Genomic DNA, 22,029 nt, shown 5'->3' with positions numbered 1-22,029 from the left:
CTGACAAATTTGAATTATATTTTATCTTTTTTTTTCCTTTTCATCTCTTACTGATTTTATTGTACATCACAATCAGTATACCCTGTTGGTACGAAATCTGATATCTAAGTGGTGGCGGTTTCTTAGCACCTAAGCCTCTGGAGACTTAGCAAATAGTTTTGAAGTCTGTTGCCTTCCTCTGAAGTTACTGGCTGCTTGAAGTAGTGGAGTTCACCATGCTCTCTTGGTTCTTGTCTGGCTTTTTATTTTCCCCTCCTCTGTCTATATCTTAGGTTTAGAGTTGTTATTGTTTTTTTTTTATTTTTAATTGTGGTAAAACACATATAACATAAAATTACCATCTTACCCGTTCTTAAGTGTACAGTTTAATGGCATCAGGTGCATTTACAGCATTGTACAACCATCACCACCCTCCCTCCACAGAATTCATTATCTTGCTGAAAACTGGAGCTCTGAACCTGTTAAACAATAGCTCTTCATTCTCCTCTCCCCTAAACTTATCTTTGAATTTTAAAGGTTCTTTCTGAGAAGAAAAGTGGTTTTAATTTCATAAATAATTTAGCCATTTATTTTTAATCAAATAAATCTCTTATTGTAAACAACAAAAAGACACTAGATCTATGGATTCTATGCCCACGTAATAAATAAGAACATGGAATCTGAAGCCAAGTTGCCTGAGTTCAAGTACTAGCTCCTCCTTCACTTTCTACCTATATGACCCTGGGCAAGTTATTTAACATCTCTATGCCTTAGTTTCTCCATCTGAAAAATTGAGATAATAATAGTATATACTTGTATCATTGTTCCAAGGATCAAATAGTTCATATATGTCCCTTGAGAAATTTAACAGTTAAACTTTAAAATAAGACATATTTCATCTGGAAAATTAACATTTCAGTGTTAGAAATATCAAACAAGTGATACAAAATAAATGCAATAGAAATAGGAGAAAAAGATCACTGAGATTGTAGTACCTAGGCAAGAGTTCATGGAGGAGCAGTCAGGTGGTACCTTTCACAGACTCTTAACCCCACACCTCCACCAGCATTTGCACATCTGCAGTTGTGCTCTGCCTTCTCATCCATGCCCACAAACTCTGCTTCTTCATCTGTAACACAGACAGACTTCCCTGCTCTTGTCCATAACCGGTTCCCCCACCAAGATACTGGAACCCATCCCTTTTTGCCTGTGTAAAGACATTACTCTGGCATTTTTCTTTTCTCTCTTCTGCATTATCAATTTCTTATTCTCTGCTGGATTATTTTTGTGCGTATTTTGAGCTTTTTGTAATTTCGCTCACTAAAAAACAACAAAGCAAGAGAGTTTCTTGACTTCACTACTACTATGAGCCACCACTCTATTTTTGTAATCCCCTTTGCAGCAAAACTTTTTAAAATTGTGCAATTAGCTCTAATTCTTCTCCTTACTTTCTCTCTTAAGCCCACTGCAGTTGGGCCTTGACCCTGTGACTATAAAAACTGCTCTCATCAAGGTCACAGTAATGCCTACATGGTTAAATCCAGCAGTCTGATTCCTAGTCTTCCTCTAAACTGGACCTATCAGCAGCATTTGACACAGTTAGTCCTTCCTCTTTGATACACTTCACCAAACTTCCAGACTAAATTCTTAGTTTTCCTTCTGCCTCATTTGGTCATCTCTTCCCACTCTTTACAGAATTGCAGACTAGTATATTTTAACAGTCTACTCAACATTTCCACTAAGTTGTCTTACAAATTCTTCAAACTCACAAGTGCAAAACTGGGAACTCCAAATCTCTTCCCCTAAAAAAAAACTTGTTCTACTCCGCAGTCTTCCTCATCACATTGACAGAAGTTTATTCTTCCCTGACTTCTTTTTCTCACTTCCACATGGAATCATCAGCTAATCTTTTTCTATGTTTTTGTTGTTGTTGTTGTTTTGTTTTGTTTTTGTTTTGAGACAGAGTCTTGCTCTGTCACCCAGGCTGGAGTGCAGTGGTATGATTTTGGCTCACTGCAACCTCCACCTCCCACGTTCAAGCAAGTCTCCTGCTTCAGCCTCCCAAGCAGCTGGGACTATGGGAGCACACCACCCTCATCCAGCTAACTATTGTATTTTTAGTAGAGATGGGGTTTCACCATATTGGCCAGCCTGGTCTCGAACTCCTGACCTCATGATCCACCCACCTCGGCCTCTGTGAGGTGGGTAGATCACGAGGTCAGGAGTTCGAGACCAGTTGTGAGCCACTGTGCCCAGCCTCTGCTTTTAAATATGCAGAATGTGAGTCACTTATCATCTCCACTGCCGCCTCCCTGGTCTTAGCCATGATCGTCTCTTGCCTAAATTACTGTAGTAGCTTTCTGAATGGTTTCCTTGCTATTGTCTTTGCCTCCCTACAATCTGCTCTCAACTCAGCAGCCAGAATAATTCTGTCAAATAACAAGGTTACATCAGGAATTCTCAACCATAGTACTAACATTTGAGATAAGATGATGTTTTCGTTGTCCTCTGTGCTGCAGAGTATTTAGCATTTCTGGTCTCTCTACCCTCTAGATACTATTAAGTACCCCCCTGAGTTGTGACAACTGTAAATGTCTAGACCCTACCAAATGTCCTCTAAGAGTCAGAAACACTAGATTTTATCACTCTTCTGCCCAGAACTCTAATGATTTCCCATTCCACTAAGAGTAAATGATGAGCTCCAACTCCTTAATTGTAGCCTATGTTGTGGTGCCTGACCCGACCACCCTATCACCCCTTCATTTCTTTGACTTCATCTGCTTCCAGCTTTTCTCCTTTACACTAATGCTGTCACACCGCTTCCTTTCATTCCTTGGGTATAATCAGCCTTAGTTCTACCTTAGGGGCTTTATTCTAACTGTTTCCTCTGCCTAGATCAAATCTTATAGATTTCTACAGGGTTAATTCCTCCACTTCCTTCAAGTTTCTGTTTAAACTATGCTTTGCCAGTAAGGCCTACTCTGATCACTATATTTATTCTGTAACTTTATCCCTTCTCGTAACATTTCTGAAAGCCCTTACTGGCTCTGCTTTTTCCGTAGTATTTATTACCATGCAACATGCTAAATAATTAACTTGTGTTTGTCTGCCCCTGTTAGTATGGGTTCCCCACAAATATTTACTGTATCATTCTAAGGTTTTTCTTCTCTTTAAATTATCAGTTTGTTTTGCTGAAAAATATTGTTTTAAATGAGTGGAGGAGGGAAAGTTAGAGCTAGAATTGGAAGGATAGGATTATTATAGATTAAAGGGAAGCAAAGTGAAGAAGAAAAATTTCATAAACCAAAGTACAGGGTATAGAAATGTATAGTCACTGTGAAGACAGGTTTTTTTTTTTATTATACCAGCCTGACTGCAGTTAGTGGTTCAGGATTTGTTGAAGAAGAACGATACAACTCAGAAGAGAGGTTGGAACCAGGTTGAATGCATATGAAGTACAAGCCTATTGGAAATGGGAGAGTTTTTTTAAGATTTGTGAATTGGAGAGTGATAAAGGTGAAAGGGGTATTGTGACAGATACTGTGATTTGGCTCACTTAAAATCCATTTCAAAGTTCTTCTAATGTTCCTTCCTATAGAGGAGAGGCTAAAAAGCTATCAGCATCTCCCAGATTCCCTTCAGGTAGAGTTCTAGATATTATTTAGTTCCCATCAATCATATGTGTTTGCTTGAGATTTAAATTGAGAACTGAGTTAAATAGGGAGAAAGGGGTGTGAGGCATCCAATTTGCTGAAAACAAGACATTATGGTTCTAGATCCAGCATATTAAAAACAGTTAATTCATTTGGTCTTCTAGTTCCCTGTTAGACGAGTCATGTCACACTCCAGTAGGTAAAGATAGTTTAATAATCTATTTAATGTTTGTAGTTTAGGCTTATCTATACCAAAATAAGTGTGTTTTCTAGGATACTTATACCCAGCAAGCGCATATATATTTATAAAATAATTTGCTATACTTAAGCATAAGAAAATTTTGCCTTCCTGAAAATCAGGATTTGCCTTTAAATTAGCATTTAACATTATGATCATTTTTGTTTCCTTAAGAAGATATTAGCCATTTGTTATACCTTAATAGTTACCATTTAAATCTAAAAGAATAAAGGCGTATTTTAGTGGAGGGATTTCTAATTTTTGAGATAAAGTCCTTTAAGTTTTTAGGGTTTCTTGTATGTCTTTGCAGCTCTAGTAAGATTCAAAGGGAGTCTTATCATTTAAAAAAAATTTATCCCCACAGTGTAATTCCTGTTTGTTTGTTTGTTTGTTTTTTAGTTTGTAATTTTTTTTTTTTTTTTTGAGATGGAATCTTATTCTGTCACCCAGGCTGGCATGCAGTGGCTCAATCTCGGCTCACTGCAACCTCCCTCTCCTTGGTTCAAGTGATTCTCCTGCCTCAGCCTCCTAAGTAGCTGGGATTACAGGTGCGCACCACCACACCTGGCTAATTTTTTATTTTTAGTAGAGATGGGGTTTCACCATGTTGGCCAGGCTGGTCGCTAACTCCTGACCTCAGGTGATCTGCCCACCTCCACCTCCCAAAGTACTGGATTACAGGAGTGAGCCACTGCGTCTGGCCTAGTTTGTAATTTCTAAGCCTCAAAGCCACAGATATTTTCCTAACTGGGAGTAAATATAATATTTGATATTTGTGTCCCTTGAAATGATCAACTGTTAAAATTGTCCTTGTCATGGTCAGAAGAATTTTGCATCTCAATTTTAACATGTCGTTGGTTGTCCGATTGAGTCTGGATCCAGTTGTTTTGTTTTCCATTTGGTCTTTATGCAATTTGTTTTCTCCCACTCCCAGACATAACATAGAAAAGGAAATTGATTCCTGACTCTCCTTAATGTAAACCAAAATTACTTCATCAGGAAATGTACATAATACATAGGATAAATACCTACTGCAGATCTTACTGTGTTACTATAAATAGTCTTGTCTGATCAGTGTTTTAAGATTTATATTGAATTGTATAACAAAAACGAATTCTTCATTTTGTTTAATGCTGATTGATAATTAGCAGTATATCTAATAAGTTTTCATGTTGATTCTCTAAAATTTTTAAATTTCTAATGGTGTAAAAATTTTTACACTAACATTTTTATTATTATTATTATTTTGAGACAGAGTCTTATTCTGTCACCCAGGCTGGACTGCAATGGTGCTTTCTCAGCTTATTGCGGCCTCCACCTCTTAGGTTCAGGCAGTTCTCTTGCCTTAGCCTCCCGAGTAACTGGGACTACAGGCATGGGCCACCATGCCCAGCTACGTTTTGTGTTTTTAGTAGAGATAGGGTTTTGCCATGTGGCCAGGCTCGTCTCAAACTCCTGACCTCAGGTGATCCACCTGCCTTGGCCTCCCAAAGTGCTGGGGTTACAGGTATGAGCCACCATGCCCAGCCTACTCTTAACATTTTTAAAAGAATGGCTTATATTCTGTGGATGAAATTTTAATCTAATGTTCATTTTGTAGGTTATTGAAGACAATGGTGTTCGAAGAGTTGTTGTAGTTCCTCAGGCACCAGAGTTTCACCCTGGTGGTCACACAGTTCTCCACCGTTCTCCGCATCCTCCTCTGCCTGGTTTTATTCCTGTCCCAACCATGATGCCCCCTCCACCACGTCATATGTACTCACCAGTGACTGGAGCTGGAGACATGACAACACAGTATATGCCACAGTATCAGTCTTCACAAGTCTATGGAGATGTAGGTAAGATATCTAAAAATATTTCACTTTTATTGAATTGGATATTCTTTGCTTGGATATAATAGATGCCATTATCGTATCACATAAAAGAAACAGCAAATTGTAATGATATAACAGGCATTTTTCTGTTACCAAGTACTACATTAGGTACTTCATCCTCATGATCACCCTTGAAGGCAGATAAGTAAACAGAAAATCAAAGAGGGGAAGTAATTTATATCATGCAGCACTATTTAGTGGTGCCACATTCAAACAGGGCATCTTTTCCTCTGGCCTGCAATCTAGGCTGTGAGAAAATTTTCAGCCAGGAATAACCATGTCATTGTTAAATCCTATGAGCTGCGATGCCACTACACAAAGTTACTAGGCTCTGTGAGGTGTTAAAAAACAGGATAAGCCATAACCTCTGTCCCCAGGGAGTTAATTAATTTGAGGAAATAGTAGGCTACCACACATAAACACAAAATAATATCTTATTATTTCTCATAGCTTTCAACACTGCCTATATACTGACAGCTCTCACATTTATGTCTTTAGCCCAAACCTCTCCTCTAAGCCTCAGACTTATTTCTCTCTTCTCGATAACTCCACATGGAAGTCTCATGCATTTCAGAACATTTCTAAACAGAAATGTCAATTGTGGACCCCCACAATTTGCTTTTTTTCCTGTCTCTTCATCTCAGTAGGTGGTCCACTAGCCACTCAGTTTGGTCAAATGAAAGCCAGAGGGTCAAATTTGATTTCTCCTTTTTTAACCCTTACATCAATTGATCAGTTTTATTTTCAGAAGTTTCTGCTTTTTTTCTACTACTTCCCCACTGGTACTCAGATTCAATCAACCATCAGCTCTTGCCAGGACTACGGCAACAGTGGCCTTCCAGTTGGTTTTGTTTCCTTTCTTGCCCCCAATAATCAATTCCCAGCCACAGTAATCATTTTTAAATATTAATCAGACTGTTTAAACTATTTCAGTGACTTTCCAGTGTAATTAGAATAAAATCCTAAACCTTTCCCCTAGACTAAGTTTTCTCAAACATGCCGCTATTGATGCTTTAGGATGGATAAGTCTGTTGTAGGGGACAAAACTCTGCATTGTAGGATGTTTAATGGCATTCCTGGACTCTACCCACTAACTGCCAGTGTGTAGCACAGTCGGAACACACAACTCCAGTATGACATTTTAAATATTCTGAAATCTAACAATATCTCCAGGCATTTCCAAATGATCTCTAGGAGCCAGAATTGGCTCTGGTTACAGACTGCCCTTGCAGTGTTCTACCCAGTTGCCCCTGACTTCCTTGTCCCACTACTTCCCCTTAGTCCCCCTATTTCTTCAGTTTCTCAAAACCTCCAGGTTCTTTCTTGGCTTGGTCCCTCTGTATATGGTGTTCTCTCTGCCAGGAATGTTCTCTCTTTTCTGTAGATTTCCTTTTTCTATTAGATTTCAGCTTTCAGAGAGATCTTCCTGATCTTACCTTGTCAGTCTCTAACACTGAACCTTGTTTGTATCTTCCACAGAACTTAATTCAGTTACTTTTTTTGTCATTGTTTATTTGTATTTCTATCTCCCGTTTTTGACTATAAACTCCCTTAAGAACTGACTCTGTTTTAATCACTATTGTTTCCCTGCACTTAGCAGTGCCTGTCACTTAAGCTCAGTAGATTTGCAGAAGAAATAACTTCAAATACAAAATTGAAACTACACAGCATAAGTAGTGGATATATTGTACATGTCATATATATTTGTCAAACTTATTTCTGTTGCCCAAGTAATGCAAATTGGTTCAGTAGCTCTGGGTAGTGTTTGAGATTCTGCATTTCTAACAAGCTTCTAGGAGATGTTCATGATGTGCTCCAAGGAATGCACTTTTGAGTACCAAAAGTTTATACTGCAGATTAATCTCATCCTGTTTTTGTTTACTGCTAATTATGACTTAGTTTTTGTAATACTAGTTTTTTCTTATAATTTTCTGAGATTATAAGAAAAACTAGTATTATAATTACTACTATTTTACATTGTTTAAACCTCTTATTATTCTGTAGGGATGTATATTAGAATACGTGGATATGATCTACATATATTTTCTTTGGAGAAATATCTATTTGAATTCTTCACCCATTTTTACAATTGGGTTATTTGTCTTTTTATTGTTGAATGGTAAGAGTGTGTATATTCTGGATACAAGTTCTGGATATAAGTTCTTTATCAGATACATGATTTTCTCCCTTGTTGTCTTTTCACCTTACTTGTACCCTTTGATACAGAAAAGTTTTTTAATTCTGATGAAATCTAATTTTTTCTTTGATTGCTTATGCTTTTTGGTGTCTTGTCTAAGAAATAACTGCCTAATTCAAGGGCATACAGACATACAGATGTGTTTTCTTCTAAGAGTTCTATAGTTTAAGCTCTTACATTTGGGTCTTTAATTCATTTGAATTAGTTTTTGTATATGGTGTGAGGTAGAGGTCCACATTATTTTAATGTTATTGTACATATTCTTATAATACTCATTTCACCTCAGGTGATCCACCTGCCTTGGCCTCCCAACGTGCTGGGATTACAGGCATGAGCCACTGTACCTGGCCTATTCATATATTTTCTTAAAGCACTGCTTAAAACAGGTTCTAGATACAAATTCCTTTATCAGATATATGATTTCCTCCCATATTGTTTTTCACTTTACTTGTAGTATTCTTTGATGCAGAAAAGTTTTAGATTCTGATGAAATCTAATATTTTTTTTGATTGCTCTTGTGCTTTTGGTGTCTCGTTTAGGAAACTGTTGCCTAATCCAGGGTCATATAGATGTGTTTTCTTCTAAGACTTCTATGGTTTAAGCTCTCATATTTGGGTCTTTGATTGATTTGAATTAGTTTTTGTATATGGTGTGAGGTAGAGGTCCACATTCATTCTACTGTTATTGTGCATATCCTTATAATACTCATTTCAAAAATACTGTACTAATTTTCTTAAAGCATTGCTTAATTAAAACTTTACTGAGGCTTTAAAAAATATTTTTGTCACGAATTTTAAATTTAAAAAGCTCTGGGGACAGTTGATTTAATATTTATTGAGCGTATTGACTTAATTATGTTTTTGTGTGACTTTTATTAGAATGAGTAGATTCTTCTAAATCACAACCTTGAGTTTATAGTATCTGAAGATACATTACATGTAGATCGTTATTGTTAGTCTAACTCATTTTTTTTGCTAACTTTCTTTTTAATGGAGGTTAATAATTATCTGAGAAAAGAAGGAAAGAAATATGTCTGTAAATTTACTTGAGATATACATATATCTATATACACACACACATATATATAATTATAATAAATTACAAAGCTTGGTTCTGATAGTTTATGGAGACACAAAGGTTGCTTTGTTGTACAAAATTCTAAAGTTTTATATGATAGATTTATTTTTTGTTCTTTTTTCATGGCATAAACTTATGTAGAGAAAGTGATCTTTTTAACATTTGGTTTTTATTTCCTCCTAGATGCTCACTCTACACATGGAAGGTCCAACTTTAGAGATGAAAGATCTAGTAAAACATATGAACGTTTGCAAAAGAAATTGAAGGATCGCCAAGGAACACAGAAAGATAAAATGAGCAGTCCACCATCATCACCCCAGAAATGCCCTTCTCCCATTAATGAACATAATGGACTTATAAAAGGACAAAATGCTAGTGGTATAAACACAGGATCAGCAAAAAACAGGTCTGGGAAGGGGAAAGGTGGTGCACAAGTTGATATAGAAATCGAAGGTAACTGTTTGAAGTACTGAACTCTTCTCATTGATGCTATTCATCATGATTTAACCTACTAAAAGTATATTCTAACCTTTCAGTCATTTTGTCATGGTTCAAGTAAACTGTTACAGGCTACTGCTTTTGACAATTTGGAAAAACTCAATTAGTAATTTCATCTATATCATAAATTTTACTGACTGAAATTTCTATTTGATAGGAAAACTCGGATAACATTAATCCAGATTCCTTTCTTCTGATTCTGGAAACTACAGACATGCACCACCACCCCCAGCTAATTTTTTAAGTTTTGCTAGAGACGGGGGCTGGCTGTTTTGCCCATGCTGGTATTAAACTCCTGGGCTCAAGCTATCCTCCCATCTTGGCCTCTCAAAGTGCTGAGATTACAGGCCTGTGCCACCGTCCCCAGCCTAGCAAAACTTTATTTCTCCCACATTCTTTTTGAATGCAACTGGTTTTATCATTCACCAGTCTCTGTATATACTCTATAATCAGGATAAAGTATTTTCCATTTCTTTCTTCAAAAGTTCTATTCTCTTAAACTCTCCTTATTACTCTTGGATCCTTCCCCTAACCTCTGACTTCTACTATATGAACTTTGTTTTATTGTTTTTTGTTTGTTTGAGACCAAGTCTTGCTCTGTCGCCCAGGCTGGAGTGCAGTGGTGCAATCTCAGCTCACTGCAACCTCCACCTTCCGTGTTCAAACCGTTCTTGTGCAGCTTCCTGAGTAGCTAGGACTAGGGGCATGCACCACCACGCCCAACTAATTTTTGTATTTTTAGTAGAGATGGGGTTTCACCATGTTGGCCAAGCTGGTCTCCAACTCCTAGACTCAAGTGATCCACCCATCTCAACCTTCAGTATGCTGAGATTACAGGCGTGAGCCTACTATATGAACTTTGAGCACTACTATGAGTATATATTTGAGTCAATCTCTGTAAGGTAAAATATAGCTGGTTTAACAGCCTGTCTTTCATAATGCCTACACTGTGGAGTTAGTAGCCAGTACTTTTGATTATAATGTTAAGCTTCTAACTGCTGCTTACTTTGACTAATGTTGTTTCTTTATGTATGTTCTTTTAGGTTTCCTTAGTATTGACTATTATAGTTGACATAAATATGCATATGTAGAAATACATAGATATGCATGGTAGACCATGTCAGGTTCTAAAGGTTTCATCAGAAATGACTATGTTTCAGAAATGACTAATATGTTTCACAAACACCAATACCCACAACTCTATTGGTCCTTGAATATGCTTATCTAAATTGATTTTTATTATTAAATAGTGTAGGCAATTAATATATGAGTAGGAACTAAAATGCTTCCAACTTTGAGGGAAATATCAAAATGTAAGCCATGTTAACTCTTTCTACCTTCCTTTTCCTTAAAATTTGTATTCCCCACCAACAAATTTCAAATAATGCCTTCACTGTTCATGACTTGTATATTAGCAACATTTACATAAATATTCTCCCCTATATTTGAGACCTCCTGATTATCCTTTTTAGCACTGATGTTTCAGAAGAATCAAAGTTAAGTTTTTTGCCTATCAGTGTGGCTATAAGTTACAGTCAAGCCAATCATATTTCTATTTTGTGAAACCATAACTAAGGCATGAAAAAATACTCAGTTAACTTTCAGAGGTGTGAGATTGACAAATGAGAACTTCCCAGAGAGAATATTTTTATACCCATCAGTAAAAATATACTTTCTATAAGAAAAATTTGGTTCAGATAGATATAGCTATGTCTGAATACATATAGATATGTCTATATATAGTGGTATTATAATTAGTAGTCACAGTTACGATAGAAATAAAAACTGAAGCAGATGAATGCTGAAGGGCCACAAACTACTGAGTATGAACAAAGGAATAAAAGCTAGAAAATAAAAGTCTCAAATACCAACCTAGTTTCAGAAGACATATTTAGGGAGAAGAAGGTATTGTATCTAAGTTCTTTTTTTTAATATTCAGATTTTTTATTTTTCTTTAGAAAAAGATGAAGAAACTAAAGCATTTGAAGCACTTCTTTCCAACATCGTCAAACCAGTAGTAAGTATCTTATGTATTTTCTTGACATTTATATTTAGTATATTCATATAAGATGTTCATCTATCAAAATGTAGTTTTTTTCTTTTAACTTTTTATGAAAATAGAATCATACTGTATTCTGTGGCAAGCTTTTTTCACTCAGTATGGTATGCGTTAGCAGTCTGTCTTTGTCATTACATGATTCTTTGAAGAGCTACATAGTTTTGTCATTCATTCAGCAGATATTTATTGAGCCCTTACTGTAATGCCAATAAATAAAAAACAATGCACAAACAGAATTCTGTGTGATAGTAAAGATTGCTATTGTAGAAATAGGAATGATATGTTGAGACTACTAGGAGTGGTTGTTAGGTTAAATAGAGCAATGAGGGAAGCTTTCTCTGAGGAGTGAGAAAAAGTACAAAAGTGGAAGGAATGGGAGAGGGAAAACAGGTGTAAGTAAGCATGGGGAGTTGGACAGACAGAAAGAACCATTATCACTGGAGTATAGCAAAGGAAATAAAGATGTGGTAAAAGAAGTAGGCCATAGGGCTTTTTCAGCCAGAATAAGGGAATTTAAGATTGGTAAGAATATACTTTGGTTCATAAAACAAACAGCTCCCTCCCTAACTCTCAGAAGCATCCACGGTAAAATGTTTTATACTAAGTAACCCCCAAAATATTTTCTTTAAGAAAACAAATTAGAAAAGTTTTTATTCTTAATACCATCTCCACAAAGGCTTTTTAAGCTTATCTTGTGATATTTCAGGAAGTTTGAGTAAGCCAGTTCCTCTTCTGATAGGCCACTATGGTCCTGTTTTTTTTCTGATGACTCCCAAATAATAGATCTGGTTGCTCTAGCTTTCTTTATTCTAATTTGTTTTCTTTTAAGAATAGAGCATATATATGTAAATAAATGTAAATGTACACAGAATTATTTCATAGTAATGGCTAACACAAATTGATTAGCATCAGTCTCTGTTCAGAGTGCTTGGAATGCACATGTGCATTTTTAATACCTGTAACAACCATATATGTACGATTTTCCCTATTTTACAAATGAGAAAACTAGAGCAACAGTGAGTTTCAATTAGTAGTAGTAGTAGTAGAGCTACAACTGAAATTCAGGCAGTATCTTTCCAAGAGCTCTCTGTGTCCAAGTGTGTATCACTAGGTTTACTAGAAAAGAATTTAGTAGCCTTAAAATACTATATTCAACGTATACTTTTCAGGACAGGTGCAGTGGTTCCCACTTTCCCAGTCCTTTGGAAAACCAAGACAGGTGGATCACTTGAGGCCAGGAGTTTGAGACCAACCTGAGCAATATAATGAGACCTTGTCTCAACAAAAAACAAATACAGATACTACAGACGTGGGGGCAAACACCTGTAATCACAGCTACTTGGGAGGCTGAGGTGGGAGGATCCCTTGAGCCTAGGAGTTCATTGCTACTATAGTGAACTAAGATTGTGCCTTTTCACTCCAGCCTGGGTGACAGAGCAAGAAACTGACTCAAAAATAAATAAATAAATAAATGGAAGTATAATTTACATACAAAAAAAGTCAATCTTGAAGCAATTCAAATAATTTCTTGCTCAACATTAGGAAAAACATATAATTTGGTAAGATAGTAAAAGTTAAAGCAATTCTAATGGTTTTGTTTGCTTTGTTTTGGTTTATGTTTATAGCTTGAATGCCTATTCCTCTTTGATTAAATTATTTGTGAACTGCAAAGTGCAGGTTGCTTGTTTTGTTTGCCTGTTTTTGTGTGTTTGGTTGTTTTTGCATGCTCTAGTTCATTTAGAGCATTAAATTAAATGTGTTCATTCACTTTTTCATTCCATAAATATTGGACCACTTACAAAGTGACAGATGCTGTGCTAAAGCTGGAGATAGAATGGAAAGCAAAGGATACACATGGGCTGTCTGCCCCAAAGCTTAGTTTAATAAACTAAGCATCACACAATGAATGTTTTGTTTCTTTTTTTATTTCATTTTTTATCTTTTATATTTTTTTAAGACAGAGTTTCACTCTTGTTGCGCAGGCTGGAGTGCAGTGGCGCAATCTCAGCTCACCTCAACCTTCGCCTCCTGAGATCAAGCTATTCTCCTGCCTCATCTTCCTGAATAGCTGGGATTATAGGCCTGTGCCACCACACTCGGCTAATTTTGTACTTTTTAGTAAAGATGGATTTCTCCATGTTGGTCAAGCTGTTCTCGAACTCCCGACCTCGGGTGATCCCCCACCTCAGCCTCCCAAAGTGCTGGGATTACAGGCATGAGCCACCATGCCCAGCCCTCTGAATGTTAAATTGTAACTGTGAAGTGCCAGAACAAAAAGATAGAGAGCAGTCAGTGTATAATAGGAGATCTAAACCTTGACATGGAATCTGGGAAATTTTTCTAAGGAAGGATTATTGTACTGATATTTGAAAGAAAAGTAGTGGTTTGGCATTATGGACAGGGGAAGAAAGTATGGGAATAGTAGTGCAAAGAGAGCAGCATTTGAAAAGTACTGGACATGGCACATTTGAGGGGGAAAAAAAAGGAAAGAAAAAGAAAAAAGCTAACTCATGTGACCAGAGAGCATTGTGTAGGGAAGAATGTGGTACATGCACTAGTCTCACAGTCTCAGCTATGTACTTAAGAGTTGAGTGACCCATGACAAGTCATCTGACCTTTCTGAATGTTTCTTCTATCAAAAAATGGAGAATAATATTATTGTATACCCTCACATGCATGAAATAATTATGTTGAAAGTGTTGTCTTTTTATTTGTACTTTTTTGAAATTGTTCTTAGTCTCATTTCTGTGAAAATCTGATATTTGTTTCAGTACTGCTTGAAATTAAATTTGTCATGCCTTTTACTCGTTACCTTCTTTCTTTCAGAATCATGACCACTTCCCTTTACCTTTTATGGTTACTAGAAGTACAGTCTAACTCCAGGTTCCTTAGGCTCAGCCTTTGAGTTATCTTCAGAGTTATTCTCTCACCTCCTGATCCCCATATCTAGATAAGGATCAAACATTGATATTTATTCTGCTTTCGTATTTCTGGAAATCCAGAAATTAGATACTCTCATTTCTTCTGCAGTCTTTTTCAAAATTCATACAACCATATATGGCTTTGAATTCTTTTAAAAGTTTAGCTTCCTAGATATATACTTAATTTAACCAAATGGACAGTTTTTCTCAAGGGTAGTTTTGATCATTTCCCGACAAAGATCACAGTCTGCCTCAGAAATTAAAATATATTGTATATAATTCAGTCACTTCCTAAAACAGCTTTTTTTATTTTTTCCTATTACCATCTTTATCAATTCTTAGACCTATTTTTACACAATCATATCTATTTTCAGCTACCACCTAAAAGTGGATTCAGGGTGGGATCATTGGGTAGTAGGAAAAGAACTGAGCAATTCAGATCCTAGTCAGTGGTTCTGTGACCTCAGACAAGTTGCTTAACCCTTCTGAATATACTCCTTTCATAAAATGAAGATAGTTTAGCCTGTTTTGCCTACTTTAGGTAGTAGTTGTAAGAATCAAGTGAGATGGATATAAAGGCGAATTTTACTTTTAAAGTTTGCATACAAATAGAAGACAGAGTTCAGATTATTTCCAAATCTGTATTTTTAATCCTAATTACTCATCTGTTCCTGTAGAACTATAACCCCTGAGACATGCTAAGGAATACCCAAGTTTGGGCTGGGCATGGTGGCCGACGCTTGTAATCCTAGCACTTTGGGAGGCCAAGGCGGATGGATTGCTTGAGCTCAGGAGTTCAAGACCAGCCTGGGCAACACGGTGAAACCCTGTCTCTACTAAAATACAAAATATTAGCCCAGCAGGCTGTATGCACCTGTTGTCCCAGCTACTCGGGAGGCTGAGGCAGGAGAATTGCTTCAACCCGGGAGGCAGAGGTTGCAGTGAACAGAGATTGTGCCACTGCACTCCACCCTGGTAGAACAGAGCAAGGCTCTGTCTTGAAAAAAACAATACCCAAGTTTGAATGTATCATTAGCAACTTTAGAAAACCAAATTCCTGATCTTCTTGTCTATACTTTTATCATGTTCTTCATTCCTCTAGAATGAAGAAGGAATTGGGTTAGATCTCTTTTATTTCTATTTCCTTTCAGTTGTTTCCATCAGTAAATACTTATCCACCCAGGTTTTCCTGGGTTACACAGTATCATTTTTATTTTTTCTTTACCTTTCATTCTCCCCATACCAGATTAATACTGCAAGCTTTATTATTTCACTGTACATTTATAGGATCCACTCTTCCCACTCTCCCTTACCACTCCACATCCACACACAATTACTATTTCAGTCTTCACACAGGAATTTTATGGTATCTATATGGAAGTCCACCTCTTTTTCTTCTATGCAACTCTTTATAATTCACCTGAAACCCACAACAGAAAACAGCATTTTTAGAAGATTTTTAAAATACGTATGCACATGCCTTGGACTACCAGATTTCAGTTATAAGCCTGGCAATATAAATTACTCCCAGGAAAATAAATAAATTCCTGTATTAATAACCTACCTCTTTCTACCAAATTTTATCTCATCTAAGTCCTTTAAAAGTTCAATTCAGCATTCACATGAAGTTTTCCACATCTTACCCCAATGTAATCACTCTTTTTGTTGTGTCTTAACATTTATGTGCAAGTAATAATATCTTTTTTTTTACTTGAGACAGAGTCTTGCTGTTTGCTGGAGTGCATTGGTGCCTTATCGGCTCACCACAACCTCTGCCTCCTGGGTTCAAGTGATTCTCTGATCTCAGTCTCCTGAATAGCTGGTATTATAGGCATGTACCACCACGCCCAGCTAATTTTTGTATTTTTAGTAAAGATGGGATTCCACCATGTTGGACAGGCTGGTCTTAAACTCCTGACATTAAGTGATCTGCCTGCCTCAGTCTCCCAGAGTGCTGCAGTTGCAGGCGTGAGCCCCTGCACCTGGCCATAAAATATCTTTTTAATAGAATAAGTTAGGACGAAAAGATTTTCTGGAAAAGCAAATTGAAAAAGTTGAAATTGGCCCAGTGCAGTGGCTTATGCCTGTAATCCCAATTCTTTTTTTTTTTTTTTTTTTTGAGACAGAGTTTCGCGCTTGTTACCCAGGCTGGAGTGCAATGGCGTGATCACTGCTCACGGCAACCTCCACCTCCTGGGTTCAGGCAATTCTCCTGCCTCAGCCTCCTGAGTAGCTGGGATTACAGGCACGCGCCACCATGCCCAGCCAATTTTCTGTATATTTTTTAGTAGAGACGGGGTTTCACCATGTTGACCAGGATGGTCTCGATCTCCTGACCTCGTGATCCACCCGCCTCGGCCTCCCAAAGTGCTGGGACTACAGGCTTGAGCCACTGCGCCCGGCCAATCCCAATTCTTTAAGAGGCTGAGGCAGGAGGATTGCTTGTGCCTGGGAGTTCACAACCAGCCTAGGCAACAATAGTAAGACCCATTTCAATAAAAAATTAATAATAACTTTTTAAAATTGAAATTAGCATTTAAAATGTTTTTAAATTTATTTTTGAAACTATGTGTGCTAAATTCAACATACTATCCTGGAAGTCTGTTTAGTTAATAATTAAAAGTATAGTCTTGTTCAAAGCTTAGTTAACAGTATTTACCAATATTAATTTCTTAATTTTGACAAAAGTACATGGTTATATAAGATGTTAACATTAGGGGAAGCTAGGTAAAGGATAGACAGGGATTCCATACTGTCTTCCCAACTTTTCTTTAAATCTAAATTTATTTCCAAATAAAAGGCTTTTAAAAATACCTTATTTGTGTAACTCTGGTAAATAGTTTTTCTCACTCAGCCGCTTAATCCTAGAAGGTTGAGAATCACCAGGCAAATTAGTGACAAGCCTCCCTATTTAATATTTTCTCTACTGCTTATACTCCCCACAAATTCTGATAAAGTAAGCTTTATAAAGTAGGTGCCAGGCTGGGCATAGTGACTCATACCTGTAATTCCAACCCTTTGGGAGGCTGAGGCAGGAAGATTACTTGAGGCCAGGAGCTCGAGACCATCTGGGGCAACATAGAAGACCCCATCTTTACTACTGCTAATAATAAAGTAGATGCCAGTTAATGCTGTTCACTGACCCACCTTCATAGTCCACAACTTCATGTTGTCAAAGTTTAACACAACTATTATCATCCCATAAAATCAAGAGACACTTAAGGTATGCGTACACATAGAGTAACTGTTTTAAAAAAAGAAAAAAAAACTTGTTCAGTTTCAGGTTAATAGCCAGCTATATACTGGATAATGCAAGGAATTATTTTTAAGTCCACTGTAAATGAAACACCCAGTACCAAGACTTTAAGACGATATTACAGTGTATACAATATTACATTTCCTATGACTTCACAGAAGCAAAATAAATAACAGTAATTTTTTTTTTTTTTTTTTTTTTTTTTGAGACAGAGTCTTGCTCTGTTGCCACGTGCCAGGCTGGAGTGTAGTGGCGCGATCTCAGCTCACTGCAACCTCTGCCTCCCGGTTTCAAGCAATTCTTCTGCCTCAGCCTCCCGAGTAGCTGGGATCACAGGCATGTGCCACCATGCCCAGCTAATTTTTGTATTTTTTAGTAGAGACAGGGTTTTACCATGGTCTCAATCTCTTGACCTCATGATCCACCTGCCTCGGCCTCCCAAAGTGCTGGGATTACAGGCATGAGCCACCGTACCTGGCCTACAGTAATAGTTTTTTAAATTTATTCAGACTAAGAACTTTCAGAAGGATAGAATGTTATGATTGTATGGCGATTACTTATTTTACTTTAATTCAAGATAGGAGTAATTATCATCCTAGTGGTTATTGGTTTGGTTTTAGAAATACTGAGGTAGTCATCAAACGTGTATGATTTTAAAGCAAGCTTTTATATAAATGCCTACATATAATCTTGTACCTTTCTTAACAATCTTTAAACATTATCTAATCTCTAGATTTTTTTTTTTTGCTTTATTAGGCTTGTCTTATAAAAGTAACATGTACTCATAAAATTATTCCAGTAATATAAAAATACACAAACCATAATCAAAACCACCTGTTTTTTTCTGTCACAACTTTCTGTGCATCTCACCACACATACACAAAATCCCCAAAATTAACAATTGGTACATTTGTACAGTACATGTTCAGACATTTTTGTGCAGTTTTATAAAAGTTAACTGCAATCATAATATATGTATTGCTTTCCAGCTTCACTTTTTTCTCCTATTACATAGCACCTGTATATTGAGGAAATCTTCAGATCTTAGCACATGTATGTCCACCTCATTCTTTTTTGAACACTTGCATAATAATGTGTTCAGAGGCTGTATTATGTACCACCATTTTGGTAGTCAGTGCCCTATAGTTCTTGTTTTTTGCCATTAATAATGCTGCAATGAACATTAGGTGCATATATTTGTATGCATATGTTAAGTTTATAGGATATTATCCTGAAAAAAGAAATCCTGGATATAGAATTTTTCAATCAAAAAGTAAACATGTCTTACACTTTATAATGATTCTCTAATTGCTGTACACAAGGATTAAACTTATATATACTGGTACCACACTTAGAGAGTGCCATTTCTCCAAGTTTTTAACATTAGATATTATTAGCTTTTTAATCTTCTTCTATCCAATAGATGAAAAGTGGGATTTTGTTTTAATTTACATATATTTATGAATGCAGTTTCACATATACATCATTTTATACGTTGTCCATTTATATTTATGGTTTCTTTGGATGTTGATGTTCTTTGCTCATTTTTCTCTTGAGGTTTTGTCATCTTCCTGTTATAAAAACATTTTCTGAGCTGGGGAAATGAATCCTTTTAAATATGTTACAATGGTCTTTTTAATCCTGTTGTTTTTTTTTTTTATTTTGACTATATATGGTTTCTATACTAATACTTTTGAATGGCCTGAACTGGTTTTTAAACTTTTGTGAAACCTAGTTTCAAGATTAAGTAAAATTAGGTAGTTCACTGCTCATTGTATACATTACAGTTGTTTCAAAGAACTTTTAAATATTCTATTTTTACAGGCCTCTGACATCCAGGCAAGGACGGTAGTACTTACCTGGTCACCACCTTCCAGCCTCATTAATGGTGAAACAGATGAAAGTACTGTACCAGAGATCTACGGTTATGAAGTTCTGATCTCAAGTACTGGAAAAGATGGGAAATACAAAAGTGTATATGTGTAGGTATTTGTTGTTTTGCTTTCTCCCACTATGTAAATTAATGGTTTATCATAAAGAGCTTATTACTAATTTTGCTCTATTTTTCCTTCTTCATGATTTTATTCTCAATCTTTAAGTTGGCTAATAATAGTGATTTCAATATAAATGGTCTAGATGTAGCTTGGTGCACTTTCTGTCTCCCCTCCTTCAAAATAATCACTTTCATTGGCCACATTCAGCTTTTTTTTCCCCAGTAGGCTCCCTAATACATGGTTCAGTATTCATGTAATTTTAATCATATTTTGAAAACTTATCATAGTTCTTTGCTTGATTTAAAAGTATATTACACATGGCCACCCACAGTGGCTCACACCTATAATCTTAGCACATTGGGAGGCCGAGACAGATATATATCACCTGAGGTCAGGAGTTCGAGACCAGCCTGGCCATGATGAAACCCTGTCTCTACTAAAAATACAAAAATTAGCCAGGTGTGGTTGCACATGCCTGTAGTCCCAGCTATTTAGGAGACTAAGGCAGGAGAATTGCTTGAACCTGGGAGGTGGCAGTTGCAGTGAGCCAAGATCGCACCGTTGCACTCCAACATGAGTAACAGAGCAAGACTCCGTCTTGGGAAAAGAAAAAAGAAAAAAAAGTATATTACATACCACGAAGCCTTAGAAAGATTCAGTAGCTAAAATTGTGACATTTATTATTGACAGTTTTGAAATAAATTATTTTTCAGTCCATATTTATATAAAAGTTAATTATTCTAATGAAAAAGGGTAATGTTGCTGATTAGTTATTTAATCACCAAGAATACTGTAAAGGTGATGGTTAATTATTTGAATGATTATAATTAGCACAGAACACTGGCTCCATCAGTCTTAATGCTTTTTTCAAAACCTAGCTGGTAAGGAGAAGAAAGGAAAGTGAAACTGCCCCAGTGCCTCTCACCTAGTCACATAAGGTTATAAAAATGTTCTGTTTCCTCTCTATTGAGATTTCCTTGTGTTCTATTCATTTTTCTTGAGAGAGACAAGTAAAACTACTTAAGGGGTAAGTAGGGGATAAAGGACTATCAACCTAAAGGTTTCTAGTTAGATATGGCTGCTTACTAAGAGGAATGATTTATTTCCATTTGGAGCCTAACCAGGGAGCACAAGGTGGGCATTAGTCATCTCCTGTAAGATCTATCTCTAAGGATGCTGCTGCAACTGCCCAGTTCATTACATGTACTTTTATGCTTGAAACATATTTATTTCTCATACTTACTGGCCTCCATTTGAGAAACAGAATAGCTGGGAGGTAAAGGGTGGGGAGCAGAAAGAAGTCCATAAAGTAGAGAGAAGAGAGACTTGGTGGAAGTAAATTAAATAGGGAATTGTGATTTTAAGTTTAAAAAAAAAAGTAGAGAATAATATTCTGTTGTGTATATATACCACATTTTCTTTATCCATTCATCCATTGATGGACACTTAGGTTGATCTATATTTTTATTATTGTAAATAGTGCTACAGTAAATGTGGGAAAAGCACATCTCTTCAATATACTGATTTTTCTTTTGTTTGGAAAAACATCAAGTAGTGGGATTGCTCATTTGTATGATATTTCTATTTTTAGTTTTTTGAGAAATTTCCACATGGTTATCCATAGTGGATATGCTAATTAACATTTCCACCAACAGTGTATAAGGGCTTTTTTTTTCTCTGTATCCTCACCAGCATCATTTTTTTTTTTGTCTTTTTAATAATAGCCATTCAAACTAGGGTAAAATGATCTCATTGTAATTTGGATTTGGATTTCCCTAATGATATAGAGCATTTTTTCATATACCTGTTGGCCATTTCTGTTTCTTCTTTTGAGAAATATCTATTCATGTCCTTTGTCCACTTTTAATGGGATTGTTTGTTTTTTTACTGTTGAGTTATTTGAGTTCCTTGTATATTCTGGATATTAGTCTTTAGTCAGATGAATAGTTTGAAAATATTTTCTCCCTTTCTGAGGGTTGACTGTTCACTGTGTAGGTTGTTTCCTCAACTGTGCAGAAGGTTTTTAGTTTATTTCTCTATTTTTTGTTGTTGCCTCTGCTTTCTGGGTCTTAGCATAAAATATTTGCCTAGACCAGTGTCCTCAAGTATTTCTTCTGTATTTTCTTCCAGTAGTTTCATAGTTTCCGGTTGTAAACATTGAAGTCTTTAAGCCATCTCTAGTTTATTTTAATAAAAGATGAGAGATACAGTCCAGTTTCATTCTTCTGCATGTGGATATCCAGTTTTCCTAGCAGCATTTATCGAAAAGGGTGTCTTTTCCCC

General features: G+C 36.3%; 1 protein-coding gene across 6 annotated transcripts in view; it reads left to right on the top strand.

Moving 5' to 3' along the window:
• The window catches only part of FNDC3A (fibronectin type III domain containing 3A), a 212,131-nt gene that overhangs the window by 141,279 nt on the left and 48,823 nt on the right, over positions 1-22,029 (top strand). For all 6 annotated transcript variants that reach the window (XM_035297891.3, XM_078357623.1, XM_035297894.3 and 3 more), the window contains 4 exons: positions 5,471-5,708; positions 9,202-9,471; positions 11,475-11,533; positions 19,577-19,734. In XM_035297891.3, coding sequence (XP_035153782.1) covers positions 5,471-5,708; positions 9,202-9,471; positions 11,475-11,533; positions 19,577-19,734 — 725 coding nt within the window. The remainder of the gene's footprint in view (positions 1-5,470; positions 5,709-9,201; positions 9,472-11,474; positions 11,534-19,576; positions 19,735-22,029) is intronic.

The sequence above is a fragment of the Callithrix jacchus genome, chromosome 1, assembly GCF_049354715.1.
Source record: "Callithrix jacchus isolate 240 chromosome 1, calJac240_pri, whole genome shotgun sequence".
NCBI lineage: Eukaryota > Metazoa > Chordata > Mammalia > Primates > Cebidae > Callithrix > Callithrix jacchus.
Note: the sequence above shows the minus strand (reverse complement) of the source record. Positions and strands in the feature narration are given on the sequence as shown.